The sequence below is a fragment of the Leuciscus leuciscus genome (genome assembly GCF_965113295.1).
Source record: "Leuciscus leuciscus genome assembly, chromosome: 3".
Taxonomy (NCBI): Eukaryota; Metazoa; Chordata; class Actinopteri; order Cypriniformes; family Leuciscidae; genus Leuciscus; species Leuciscus leuciscus.
In genome coordinates this window covers 55,231,020-55,245,858 of record NC_138727.1, presented here as the reverse complement: position 1 = coordinate 55,245,858, position 14,839 = coordinate 55,231,020, and the positions used below count along the sequence as shown (strand labels likewise).

The 14,839-nt window shown below is 39.9% G+C and overlaps 2 protein-coding genes across 2 annotated transcripts in view; one reads left to right on the top strand and one right to left on the bottom strand.

Moving 5' to 3' along the window:
• The window catches only part of LOC309493775 (uncharacterized protein), a 111,553-nt gene that overhangs the window by 11,762 nt on the left and 84,952 nt on the right, over positions 1-14,839 (bottom strand). The gene's annotated exons all lie outside the window — the stretch shown is intronic.
• The window catches only part of LOC309493637 (uncharacterized protein), a 186,651-nt gene that overhangs the window by 113,657 nt on the left and 58,155 nt on the right, over positions 1-14,839 (top strand). The window contains exon 5 of the mRNA XM_082162791.1: positions 2,594-2,650. Within this exon, the coding sequence (XP_082018917.1) occupies positions 2,594-2,650 (57 nt within the window). The remainder of the gene's footprint in view (positions 1-2,593; positions 2,651-14,839) is intronic.

The following is a 14,839-nucleotide window of genomic DNA, read 5'->3' as shown; positions in this document are numbered from 1 at the left end:
TGGTGTTCACACTATGTGACACTACGTAAATGTTCTGCAACAGGGGGTTACACACTACACGAGCTGACAACAACTCTGTCACCCAACGACTCTATCCGGTCCCAAAACCACATTTTGTCACGAAAACATGCGCAAGAAGTGGAATGGGAAATGGCGCGTTCCAATGGTGCATTGTCTATTTGAAAATGGACGGCGGGAAAAAAATTGGCGGGAAAAAAATAAAAAATAAAAAAAATATATATATATATTAGGGGTGTGACGGTTTGTATATAAGCGTAGAAATAAAAGCTATGACTATGATATAGTGATGTGCCATCATTATGAGATTTATTAAACAAATGAAAAACATTTGCAATAATAAACATTAGCAATAATAAACAACGTATCATTACTGATAACTGATCGTGCAGTTTAATTACCCCTTGACTGGCCCCAAACATGTTTGATAAAAGAAACATATAGTGTGTATATATATATATATGATGTGTATTACATTTTAGCTCAAAAACAATTGTAATAAAAGATAGGATCATAAGATGCACAATATATCGGGAGACATGGTTTTTACCACTTAATTAAATTTTGTTTTGTAAATCGTCAGACATGATTTTTACCACTTCATTACATTTTGCTTTGTAGAAAGCCTTTCTTTAAAGCGAATTTCGTTTTGTACAAATTGTATCTTAATTTTAATAAATGTTTCATCAACCAATTGCATGTATTTAATAAATAAAAAGCAAATATACAATATAATAACCGTGACATTGAAGCGCCGGTGCCGGCGCGCCGCGTTCACTTGCATTGCAGTGTTAAAAGCCTTTCTTTAAAGCAAATTTCGTTTTGTACAAATTGTATCTTAATTTTAATAAATGTTTCATCTACCAATTGCATGCATTTAATAAATAAAAAGCAAATATAGCAGACAATATAATAACCGTGACATGGAGGCGCCAGCGCCCCGCGTTCACTTTCATTGCATTGTGAACTAGAGCGCATCTCATCGTAAATGAATGAAACTCAGCGTAGGCCTATGCCTCATACATTAGCATTAAATATCTTTGCCGTATCCTTTCTAGAACAGACAAGGGCTTTCTTGCGGCTCGCATCAGCAGAGCATTGCATCGTTCATAGACCGCAAAACAATCAGCGGATGGCGGGCGGGTGCGGCTTTGAAATTTGGTCAAAAAACGTTTGTACGGATGATGAGTTTTGTCATTTGACTCACGTCATAACCGTCATCACCAATTCTGAAACCGGCACACCCCTAATATATATATATATATATATTGTTTGCACAATGATCTGTTTAGAACCCCTAAAAAAAAAAAAAAAAAAGAATATGGGTGAAAGGATGGATAAGCACACGCGGGCAGCAGGGATTGTCAGTCAGAGAGAGTTGGAAGTGAGTAAAACATTATAATGAAAAAGCAGCTCCCTGTTGTGGTTTGGCAACAATGGTTACAAATAAAAAAGGCTTTTGTAATGTCATAACAAGCTGATCATTGGCTGTTGCTCGTCGCGACACGTGACACCACAGGCTATCGAGTCGGCCGACAGCTCCAGATATTTGGCATGCTAGATATTTGTCTGGCGTCGGTGATGTGTCAGCGAGCGTTTTTGATGCGTCGTTAAGTATTTCACACTTAAAGATTGGCGAGCGCGGATCACCCGCAGATTTGCACGCGATTACAGCCCGACCTGTCGGCGAGCTCGTTAACTTGCAAATCGGGCTTAAAATCCTGTAGTGTGAACTAGCCATAAGGGAAACTCCAGCAGAGTGTTAAAAGATAGTGTTAGATAATGAATTAATTAATTAATTAATTAATTGAGTGATTATTGAAGACACCTGATGATAACAAGCAGAATCACTGAAGAAAAGAGAAACAAAAGAACTACAACTGACTTCCACCACAGCTTAATATGAAATCAACTGAAAATACATTAAATCTCTATTTCAAACCAGACTGACTTATTTTTCTGTCATTCATCTGAGAATTAGCAGAGGTTTAGATGTTAATGATTTATTGAAAATGTTTGTTTTCTATTGAATCAGTGTTTCTTTTGGTTGTACAATCTTAGCTTTTTATATCAGTTTGTGTTTTTTGTAACAGTGTTAACAAAACACATACTTTGTTGTAAGGAAACAATATACACTAATTATCAAGTGATATAGTTTTATTATAAAGAAATGTTTGACTAAACTTATAACTGACAAAACTATTGGTTATTAACAGAGGTGTATTAGGGGTCAGAAAGTAAAAGTCCTGCCATATGTTTATTCCACCCATGAGCCAGGAGAACACTGAGGAGTGTTCATTTAACACTGGGGATTTTGCTGTGTGTGTGTGGAATAAACATATGGCAGGACTTTTACATTCTGACCCCTGGACTATGTGGAAAAAATGTATGAGGATAATAATAATTTCTAGGATAGACAATACAATATTCTGTGAAAGAAACAGTCATGATGACAGAACTTTCATTTTTTGGGTGAACTATTATTTGAAGTACAAGCTTATTTATATATGTTTATTTGTCTATTTTATTGTGTCCTAAACATGTTGATTCATTTGTATTCATAATTATTTTTTAGATGTCTTAAGACTGTACTTGGCCTTTTCAACTGTCTCACCGGCGACGACTGCAGTAGGTAATGTACACTGAAAAAAACGTTTTGTCATTTCAACTTAGAAAATGTACTTCATGTGGAAACATCTACAATAACTGGTTGAAATGTTGAAATGAAATAAATGATTTAAGATTACTGATTACAACTGATTTCAACCAACCTAAAAAAAAACAAGGTTTTATTGAAGCATAACTGTCAGTAGATATAACCTGTGAACCTGTAGATATAGCCAATGAAATAAAGTAACACACAAAAATTGGACAGGAAATAGGCCTATATTAAAATATTAAATATGAATATGAATATGAATATCTTATTCTTCATTCAGTTCTGAACAGAATCAGATTTTTTAAACGCTTATCAAAATAGAGTAGTGCTACAGCGCTATTATTATCAGAGCATGTGAGCAGAAAGCAGGGAGAGGACGAGTGAACGAGAGGATAGCGTCATTTACCAGCGTTGCCCAGCACTGTTACACACACCATGTTAAAGCACAGAAGATTTGCAAACAGAAACAAGTCCAGAGGAACTTTCCAGAGCACATTTTTAAGCAGACTTAAACGTTTTTACTGCTTTTACACCGTGGAGAGCACACACACACACACACACACACACACACACACACACACACACACACACACACACACACACACACACACACACATGTCTGGTTCACTATCTTTGTGGGGACTCCCCATAGACTTAATGGTTTTTATACAGTACAAACTGTATATTCTGTCCCCTTACACTAACCCTACCCCTAAACCTACCCATCACAGAACACTTTCTGCATTTTTACATTTTCAAAAAAATATAATTTAGTATGTTTATTTACCCATTCCCCTCATGGGGACCGCTGGCTGGTCCCCACAATGGAGGTGATCTCAGGTTTTACTATCCTTGTGGGGACATTTGGTTCCCACAATGTAATATAAATCAAACGCACAGCGGAGAGCACAGCACACATACACACACACACACACAAACTGCGGAGAGCACAGCGCGCACACACACACACACACACACACACACACACACAAACTGCGGAGAGCACACACACACACACGCACACACACACACACACACAAACTGCGGAGAGCACAGCGCACACACACAGCGTAGAGCACAGCACACACACACACACACACACCACACACACAAACTGCGGAGCGCACACGCACGCACACAAACAGCAGAGAACACACAAACACACACAGCGGAGAGCACACACACAGGCAAGGCAAGGCAAGTTTATTTATATAGCACATTTCATACACAATGGCAATTCAAAGTGCTTTACATAGAAGAAATTAAAATAATAAAAAGAAATAAGAATAATTAAAACAGTTTAGAAAAATAAAATGAAATACAGTACAGTACAGTCGGACGAACAGTGGCACAGTGCTCATTCAGTAAATGCATAGCTAAACAGAAGTGTTTTGAGTCTGGATTTGAATGTGACCACTGTAGGAGCACATCTGATCTCTTCTGGAAGCTGGTTCCAGCTGCGGCTGGCATAATAGCTAAAAGCAGACTCACCATGCTTAGAGTGAACCCTTGGTATTTCTAGCTGATATGATCCTAATGATCTGAGTGATCTGTTGGGTTTATATTCAGTGAGCATATCTGCAATGTATTGAGGTCCTAGGCCATTGAATGATTTATATACCAGTAATAATACTTTAAAATCAATCCTAAATCTAACTGGGAGCCAGTGTAAAGACCTGAGGACTGGTGTGATATGTTCATATTTTCTGGTTCTGCTCAGAATCCTAGCGGCAGCGTTCTGTATGAGCTGCAACTGTCTTATGGTCTTTTTGGAAAGGCCAGTGAGGAGTCCATTACAATAATCCACCCTGCTGGTGATGAAAGCATGCACAAGTTTCTCTAAGTCTTGTCTGGAAACAAAGCATCTAATTCTTGCAATATTTTTTAGATGATAGTATGCTGATTTAGTTATTGCTTTGACATGACTACTGAAACTAAGGTCTGACTCTAGTGTCACACCAAGATTCCTGACTTGATGTTTAGTTGTTTGACCCTAGAGTGAAGGTACCTTCACCTTGAGAACTTCATCTTTGTTTCCAAATGCAATGACTTCAGTTTTATCTTTGTTTAACCCTTTCGCACGTACGATCACACCGGTGTGATCAGTCTAGGCTGGTCCCTGGAGCGTACGATCACACCGGTGTGATTAGAACGGTCAGTGCATGACGTGATCAACTGCTAAATTCAAATGTGCTTTCGCGCGTTGGCTGGCGCTGAGCCAGAGACAGGCGCGCTCAGAGCTGTCATATATCACAACTTTTCAGTGTTTTCAACCACATAATGTTTATTTTAGGTTCCAGACATATAAGTACTAAAAAAACAATACATTAGAGTTCGTAAAATACACACTGATGTCAAAGGAAGAGGCAATAATAATCCTTTCCATTATAATTAGTTTTATTCATATCAGATACACATTGTGTAAGTAACTTTAAAGTTTACTCTATTCTTCTCCCAGTTGACCTGCCACTTACTTGTATGTATTTCGGGAGAAGTGGATGAATTAACGTGTTGTAAATCCAACAGATCCGATTCTCTGAACTGCGCGTCTGCGGCACAAACTAAGATGGCGGCGCCCATCGCGAATACAGCTGAACTAACGCGATCGTTATAAATGTGTTTAAACAACAAAACACTTCCACTTGCATATATTTGACAACCGGAATATCAGATATTTCATGCCATATCTAAAAAATTTGTGAACATTTTGAATAAAAAAGGAAAAATGACATATAAGCAGATCATCATTCATTCAGCTCTGTTGTTGCTGCGGTGTGTCACGTGACAAGCAATGACGCGTCACCACGGAAACCATAAAGTGACACATTCTAAATAACGGTCGCCTTGAAAAACTCACGCTGGGGGGTCAGCCAGAATATTTTAAACTTACGTGTGAAAGGGTTAACTGAAGAAAGTTTTGGCACATCCAACTGTTGACTTCATCAATGCATTGGCACAGGGAGTCAATTGGGCTGTAATCGTTAGGCGATAGGGCTAAGTACAGCTGTGTGTCGTCTGCATAGCTGTGGTAAGCAATTTGGTTCTTTCTCATTATTTGGCTCATTGGGAGCATATACAGGTTGAACAGGAGTGGCGCAAGAATTGAGCCTTGAGGGACTCCGCATGTCATGGATGTCCACTCAGACTTATGGTCTCCCATACTCACATAATAACCTCTCTCATCTAAGTATGACCTGAACCATTTTAGGACTATCCCAGAAAGCCCCACCCAGTTTTCCAGCCTGTCAAGAAGTATGTTATGATCGACAGTGTCAAATGCAGCACTGAGGTCGAGTAGTACCAGCACTGATAATTTGCCTGAATCAGTATTTAAGCGAATATCGTTTATTATCTTTATGAGCGCTGTCTCTGTGCTGTGATGCGGTCGGAAACCAGATTGAAAATTGTCAAAGTATCCATTCGAGCTTAAGAATTTGTTCAGCTGATTGAAGATAACTTTTTCTATGATCTTGCCTATGAAAGGAAGATTTGAGATCGGTCTATAGTTGCTTAATATGGTCTTATCCAGATTGTTCTTTTTCAGGAGGGGCTTGACAACTGCAGTTTTCAGGGAGTTTGGAAAACTCCCAGAGAGAAGTGAGGCATTTACCACTTCTAGAAGATCTGCTTCTAAACTGTTTAACACACTTTTAAAAAAAGATGTGGGAAGTGTGTCAAGAGCGCATGTTGATGTTTTAAGGTGCTGTACGGTTTCTACCAAAATTTTGCCATCAATTTTATTGAACTCAGACAAAGTTACTACTTTTTCAGGTGGTCTGATCTGTCTGACCCCAGCGCAACTCAATGATGTGCTGATCACCTGTCTGATATTATTGATTTTGTCAGAGAAGAAGGAAGCAAACTCACTGCACTTGCTGTTTGAGAGCATTTCACTAGGAATCTTGCTTGGGGGGTTTGTCAGTCTCTCTACAGTAGCAAAAAGAGTGCGTGTGTTGTTTAAATTGCAGTTTATAATATTTGAGAAGAAAGTCTGTCTAGCTTTGCCTAGTTCCATATTGAAAGCATGCAGGCTGTCTTTGTAGATGTTATAATGGACTACAAGCTTTGTCTTCCGCCACATGCGCTCTGCTTTTCTGCATTGTCTTTTCATATTTTGCACTGCTGTTGAGTTTCTCCAAGGTGCTTTTTGTCTGCCACTCTTCTTCCTGACTTTCACAGGAGCAATATCATCAATTGCACTTTTAACTTTTGAGTTAAAAGAATCAAGGAGGACTTCCGGTCACGACATGTAGGGAGAGGACGCACACGCGGAGGCTCCCAGTTTACTTTTTGTCATAATCTCATTTTAATTCATTCTTTGCTCGAATCTCGACATAACTTTTTTGGCTGTAGTTGCTTTAGCTTATTCCTGCAAAATGAGCAACTCCAAAAGCACAAAATCAGCCAGTAACACGCAGACCCCGGCTACACGTGCAGCTGGAAAGCTAGCATCCTTTGCAGCTAACGTTAACAACTTTCCAACAACTGAGAAGGCGCCTGCGACACCCGAAGCGGGGGTTATGGACCAACTTTCGGCTGAATTCGCAAAACAGAGAACCTCCCTCAAGGAGGATGTCTCGTCTCTGATCCAAGACGCCATCAGACCAATTCAAACGTCACTGGATTCGCTACAGACGACAATCAACTCATTCCAGAGCCGTCTTACCTCTGTGGAATCTGTAGCTGGTGATAACTTTGAACGGCTAACGGTGGCGGAGTCTGCCATTAGAATGCTCCAGAGCCAAAATCAGGTGCTTCTAGATCGGTGCGATGACCTGGAAAACCGCTCGCGGAGATCCAATCTCCGTATATTGAACATCCCCGAAGGCTGTGAAGATGGCAAAGATCCCCTAAAGTTCATGGTAGATGTACTGATGCAAGTGATGGGACCCGAAGCCTTCCCTACACCGCCTGAGCTGGAGAGAGCCCATCGGACCCCGACTTCTAAACCCGGCCAAAGATCATCCCCTCGCGCGTTCCTGGTCTGCTTCTCCAGATTCCAGCAGAAGGAAGCTGCGCTGCGCTGGGCCCGGAATCATGAGCTCAAGTATCAAGGCGCCACTTTAAGGGTCTATCAGGACCTCAGCGCAGCTCTCGCTAAAAAGAGAGCTGCGTTTAACGGTATAAAGCAAGCCTTGTATCAGAAGAACGTCAGATTCCACCTGCTCCACCCGGCCCGACTGCGAGTGATGTATGGGAACGATGTACTCACTTTTGACTCGCCTGATGAAGCTCAGAAGTTTTTCGACCAGAAGTTCGGCAAAGAGTAGGACTCCACCTCATTTGTTGCAGTCTGGTTTGTCTGTACAACCCGACGATGGTTAATTGCCCGAACTCAAGGTGTGTATGTTCACCTTATAATGGTAAGCAGCAGTCCGGTACGAATACATAACGATGTTTATGCTAGGCTAATTCATACTATGCTATGCACGAGTTTATACATTTAAATCTTAACGGAGTAAACCATTCGTGCTGCTTTCCAGATGTGTGTACGCGTGCATATAGGTATGTTTGTGCGTGTATCTATGTTTATAATATGTGTTTTCTTAAAATAAGGGGAACAGGTTTTGGCCTCTGTGAATGTTCAGTGGTTGACTTTTACTGCGTTTCCCAACCACCTCACCCCTTTCTTTTTTTTTTTTTTTTTTTTTTTGTTATTTCCATTATTATATATATATATATATATATATATATATTTTTTTTTTTTTTTTTCTCTTTAATTCACTTGAATGTTGAGAGGATTTATTGTTGAATATTAAAAATAACTGGGAGCCCCCCCAAACCTAAATATTAAGAGAATGTGCTACCAGAAGCTCTTGGAAATGGTGTTTAGCCTGCAGCTTGCCTCAGGGAGAGGGACAAGTATAGGCTTTGTTCTGGTTTTGTGTTTAGATAAGGTTAAGATTAGGGATAGGGTAAGGGACAACTCCACACTTTGGCAACATAGGATCTTCTTTTTTTATTTTATTTTTAACAGAAGTTTCTTTTCCTTTGCATCATATATATATTTTTTTAGTTAAACATGGTGTATGGTACTGATGCAAGAGGGGCTGCTGTACGTTTCATTAGCTGGAATGTGAAAGGTTTGAATGGGCCTGTTAAAAGAGCCAGGATATTTAATCATCTTAAACATTTAAAATGTGACGTGGCATTTCTTCAAGAATCCCACCTACTGGTTAAAGACCAAGTCAGACTTAAAAAAGGTTGGGTTGGTAACATATTTCATTCTAATCTTAATTCCAAAACTTGTGGAACAGCCATACTGATTCATAAAAAAATTCAGTTCAGTGCGACTACTATTATTTCAGATCCTCAAGGACGCTTTGTGATGGTTTCTGGACTCCTCTATCATAAGCCTGTGGTTTTGGTCAATATTTATGCCCCAAATTGGGACGATGATAAATTTATGGGTAAAATGATCTCATTAATTCCAGATTTGAATTCTCACCAGTTGATTTTTGGCGGAGACTTAAACTGTGTGATAAATCCAACACTTGACCGCTCCCATTCTAAACTTACAAACCTTTCCAAAAAAGCCAAACTTTTATCACGTTTTATGGATGACATAGGATGTGTTGATCCTTGGCGTTTTTTGTACCCAGTAGGTAAATCTTTTTCTTTTTTTTCTCCTGTACATCACTCGTATAGTCGAATAGACTATTTTTTCATTGATCAGAACCTTCTTTCTTCTGTCACAAAAGTCGAATATTTGTCTATAATTATATCAGATCATGCGCCTGTATTACTAGATCTTGCTTTTCCTCTTTGCAAATTGGAACGCCCCTTTTGGAAATTAGACAGAAATCTTTTGACCGACGACATCTTTTGCAAAATGATATCCCAAAAAATAGACGACTTTATAGAATCAAACAAAAAAGATGATATTTCCCCCTCTCTCCTCTGGGAAACATTAAAAGCTGTAATCAGAGGTGAGATTATATCATATTCAGCTAAAATAAATAAAACTAAAAGAATCAAACAAGAGGAGCTCATTAAATCAATATCTATGGTGGATGCTCAGTATTCTACCTCTCCTTCCCCCGAGCTTTACAAAAGGAAGCTGGATCTCCAAACGCAATATAATTTGATATCAACTGAGAAGACAGAACGTCTTCTTTTAAAATCACGGGGATATTTCTATGAACATGGCGACAAAGCTGGACGTTTATTAGCACACCAACTTAAATGCCACTCGGCATCCCTACAAATCCCCCAAATACGGAAAGATGATGGTGTACTAACTATCGATCCAGTTGAAATCAATGAAACATTCGCCTTATTTTATTCAAATCTGTATATGTCAGAGATGACAGAAGATGGCTATGATATGGAACATTTTTTCAAGGACCTCCAAACCCCTTTAGTAACAGCAATACATAGGACTAAGACTGAGCTCCCACTAGATCATATAGAAATCTCTAATGCAATAAAAGCAATGCAAAATGGCAAGGCACCGGGCCCTGATGGGTTCCCTATAGAGTTTTTTTAAAAAGTTTTCCAACAAGTTATCAACAATTTTGCTCGATATGTTTAATGATTCTCTGTCCCGTGGCTCTCTCCCACAGACACTAACTGAAGCATCTATTACTCTCCTGCTTAAGCCAGGTAAAGATGCCACAGAATGTGGCTCATACCGACCCATCTCCCTCCTCAACAGTGATGTAAAGATTTTGGCCAAAGCTCTTACCTTACGCCTAGAAACCACAATACATGACGTGATTTCTGCTGACCAAACTGGTTTTATCTCGGGGCGGCACTCATTTACAAACATCCGTCGACTTTTAAGTATAATTTACTCTCCTGTATCTAGTGTGGTCCCCGAGGTGGTTATCGCACTTGATGCAGAGAAGGCATTTGACAGGGTGGAGTGGGGATACTTATTGGCATGTTTAAAGAAGTTCGGTTATGGCCCTAACTTAATTTCATGGATTAAGCTTCTGTACAGCTCACCAAAAGCCTCTGTAGTAACAAATGGCAAACATTCACACTATTTCCAGCTGTCAAGGGTTACTCGCCAGGGCTGTCCAATCAGCCCTATGGCAAAGGCCATTTGCCTTGGCCATAGAGCCCTTATCTTTTACACTCAACACTTTACCATCAATTAGTGGAATACACAGGGGGGGGGGGGGAGGGAGCATAGAGTATCTCTATATGCAGACGATTTATTATTATATGTATCAGACCCTGCTCTGGGCACCCCTCATATTACCCATGCTTTGAGGAAATTTGGGGCTTTCTCTGGGTACAAATTGAACTTTAGTAAGAGTGAATGTTATCCTGTTAATGATCTGGCCCTTCAAATACAAAATGATGTTTTACCATTCCAAATGTCTAAAAATGCCTTTAAATACTTGGACATTAATATTACAAGGGACATGCAGCACCTCTATCAAGAAAACTTCTGTCAGCTCTTTGAAAAAACTAAATTAGACCTAAAAAAATGGAAATCACTTCATCTATCCTTGGCAGGGAAGGTGAACTGTATCAAAATGAATATACTCCCCAAATTTCTTTATCTATTTCAGTGTATCCCACTTTATCTCCCTAAATCTTTTTTTAAGTCCCTCGATAAAGCTTTTATCTCATTTTTATGGGATGGGAAAAAGCCTAGAAAACGGTTAGAATTACTACAAATTCTAAAACAAAGACCTAAAGACCAAGGTGGCTTAGCTTTTCCAAATCTTTGCTACTATTATTGGGCCGCAAATGTTCAAAAAATCATACATTGGCTACATACCCCTGACATAGACTGGTGCCTCTTTGAGGCTGCATCTTGCACCTCAACATCTCTTAAAGCCCTGGTCACCTCCAGCCTGCCCGCCCCTATTATGAAATACACTAGTAATCCAGTAGTCATAAATACCCTTAAAATTTGGTTTCAACTTAGACAGAACTTTAAATGTGAAAACCTTTTTCATTTAAGTCCCATACACAATAATCACCTTTTCCCCCAGGCAATGCTAGATTCTGAATTCACTCTTTGGCAAAGGCGAGGCATTCTCTATTTTAAAGACTTGTACACAAACTCCATTTTTGCAAACTTTGATGATTTGTCGCACAGATTTAGTCTACCGCGGTCTAGCCTATTTCGTTACTTTCAAATCCGCCACTTCCTTCAGCACCATTTTTCTAACTTTCCATACACACCACCACCCTCGGGCTTAGAGAATTTGTTAGAACCCGCAGTCAATTCCCAAAAAAATATTTCAAGGATATATGGCCTGATAACCAGTCTTAAAAGCACAAATCTTGCAAAGATTAGAGCAGACTGGGTGAATGAGTTAGGGGAGGAACTAGAATTAGAGGAGGACATTTGGCACAACGCTCTACTAAGAGTAAATGACAGCACTTCCTGTGCCAAGTTGAGCTTAATTCAATTCAAAATTCTACACCGTATTCATTACTCGAAATTGAAATTGGCTAAAATATATCCTAACATTGATGCTAGCTGTGACAGGTGTCGTAACACTCCTGCCAACTTAACCCATATGTTCTGGTTGTGTCCAGCCCTGACGACCTACTGGTCTATGATTTTCAAAACACTGTCAGAGGCTCTTAACATCGACCTCCAACCTAACGCTGAAATGGCCATCTTCGGTATTACAGATAGAAGATACTCTACACTAAGGAAAAATTATAAAAACATAATTGCTTTCACAACATTGCTTGCACGTAGAAGGATTTTATTACACTGGAAGTCAAACAATCCACCTAAAGTATCTTTATGGCTTAGTGACCTAATGCATTGTTACTATTAGAAAATATGAGCATTGTTTCTACAATTGTTGCCTTTTGTATTCATGTATATGTACATGCCCTGTATTACTGGTGCTCAATAAAAAAAAAAAAGAATCAAGGAGAAAATCAACAGAGTCAGCAGATATGCTTGGTGTTAAGGATATAGCCTTCATAAATAGTACACTAGTGTTCTCATTTAAGCATCTCTTCTTGACAGACACAGATCTAGCTTCAGTGGCAGGAGAGATCAATATATCAAAGAAAATACAGAAATGATCAAACAGTGCTACATCCTTAATAACAATCGATGAAATGTTTAGACCCTTACTGATAAGTAAATCTAGAGTGTGTCCATGATTGTGTGTGGGTCCATGTACATGCTGAGTCAGATCAAAAGTTTTTAAAACAGTTTTGATTTCTTTTGCCATATTGTTTTCTGCATTATCTATGTGAATGTTAAAATCTCCAGCAATGGCAAAACAGTCAAGCTCTGAGGTAATTGTTGATAACAGTTCTGTAAATTCCTCAGCAAAGGCTGGAGAATATTTTGGAGGCCTGTAAATAATGATGAGTAAAATGCGTGGAGCACCTTTTAATACAATACCCAGATATTCGAAAGACGAGTAGTTCCCAAATGATATTTGCTTACATTGATAAATATCTTTAAAAAGAGCAGCTAGACCCCCACCTCTCTTAACAGCTCTGCAGACACTCATAAAAGTAAAGTTAGGAGGGGCTGTTTCATTTAGGATTTTTGCACTGCAGCTGTCTTCTAGCCACGTTTCATTTAGAAGCATAAAATCCAGGTTGTTTGTGGTTATTAATTCATTGACTAGAAGTGATTTATTTTTAAGTGAGCGGATGTTTAAAATTGCTAACTTAACAGTCTTACTTTTTTTCCCTACACCAATCTTAGTTAGACGTGCAATAGGCACCAGATTAGTTGAGTTTGCTGTACGGCTATTGAAGGCCTTAGACTTTCTATCTTGTAATAGAACAGCAATAGAGAAAGATACAGGCACACTGGGTTCCCGCTTGTTCTGTAAACATTTGAGAAAGTTACTGTTATCAAAGCGGGGACCCGACACACATCACTGAGAGCTGGTATCAGTTGTTTTTGGTTCACCTCGAGCAGATGGAGGAGGGTGTGGGCCCTGGCGTTGTGGCAGAGGCCGAAGAGCTCTCACAGAGGCAGGGGGAGGGTGAGCTGGGCCTGCAGGCTTTGGTGGTAGCGGTGCCCGACGTTTTTTGGTTGATATCTGGGGGCTTGCAGCAAAAGAGTGTGATAGTCTGGTTCCAGCATGCACCAGTTCTTCCATTTTCTGTGAGAAGCACAGAAGTGGAGTTGGTGGCGAGAGGGAAAAGGTGTCTGGTGAAAGGGGCTGTTGCTCTGGTGTTATAGGAGGCTGTGATATGCTGTCCTGGCTTCCCTGGCTGTTTTCCAGGAAGTCGTCCTTGGGTGCTGAATCTTGGAGCAGTTCTAATATGTCTGTCTGTGGTGAGCTCTGTGGGCATGGCTCAGCTGAGATTGTGTCCGTGAGCAGAGGTTGTTGTGGCTCAGTGGTGTTATCATTGTCCTTGTGTGATATGTCAACATCATGTCCATTCTGAAGTGAAGTCCTGTGGTCATTCATACTGTGTCCAGGTGTGTGTGTGCCGTTCTGATTGAGTGGATTGGCACACACTGCAGAAGGATGATTGAGGGAGAAGTAGATATTGTCCTTTAACACTCTTGAACCAAGTTTGTTTGGGTGGTGGCCATCCCGATGAAATAGTTGTCTCTGACTCCAGAAAAGATTGAAGTTGTCAATGAAGTTTACTCCTTTTATATTGCAGGTTTTTTGCAGCCATGTATTAATCTCAAGCAACCGTGAAAACCTGTTTGTCCCTCTTGCTGGGTGTGGTCCACTGATGAATGTCTGAACTTTCAGTTTTTTAAGTGTTTCAAAAAGTTCATTGAAATCCTTCTTAAGGAGTTCTGACTGCTCTTTATGAATGTCATTCTTCCCCACATGAATGATGAGTCGATTTGCAGTCTTATGTTTCATTAGAATGTTCTGAAGTTCCCTGTTTATATCAGAAGTTGTTGCTTGTGGAAGGCAGCATGTAGTTGTATCCCTGCTGCTAATGTTTCTGATTATGGAGTCCCCCACTATCAGAGTCCTGGGCTCGGCTGCGCTCTGAGCTGAGTGCCGCTGTCTGCTCGACCTTGAGCGTCAGTTAGCATCAGTGTTAGCTACTGGCTGATACAGTCTGTGTTCGATCACATTCATCACGTTTGGGGGTTCCTCATTTACATTCATTAGTACTTCAAATCTGTTCTCAAGATGTATAGGTGTTGGTAGGCAGAGGTGTGGACTCGAGTCATGTGACTTGGACTCGAGTCAGACTCGAGTCATGAATTTGATGACTTCAGACTCGACT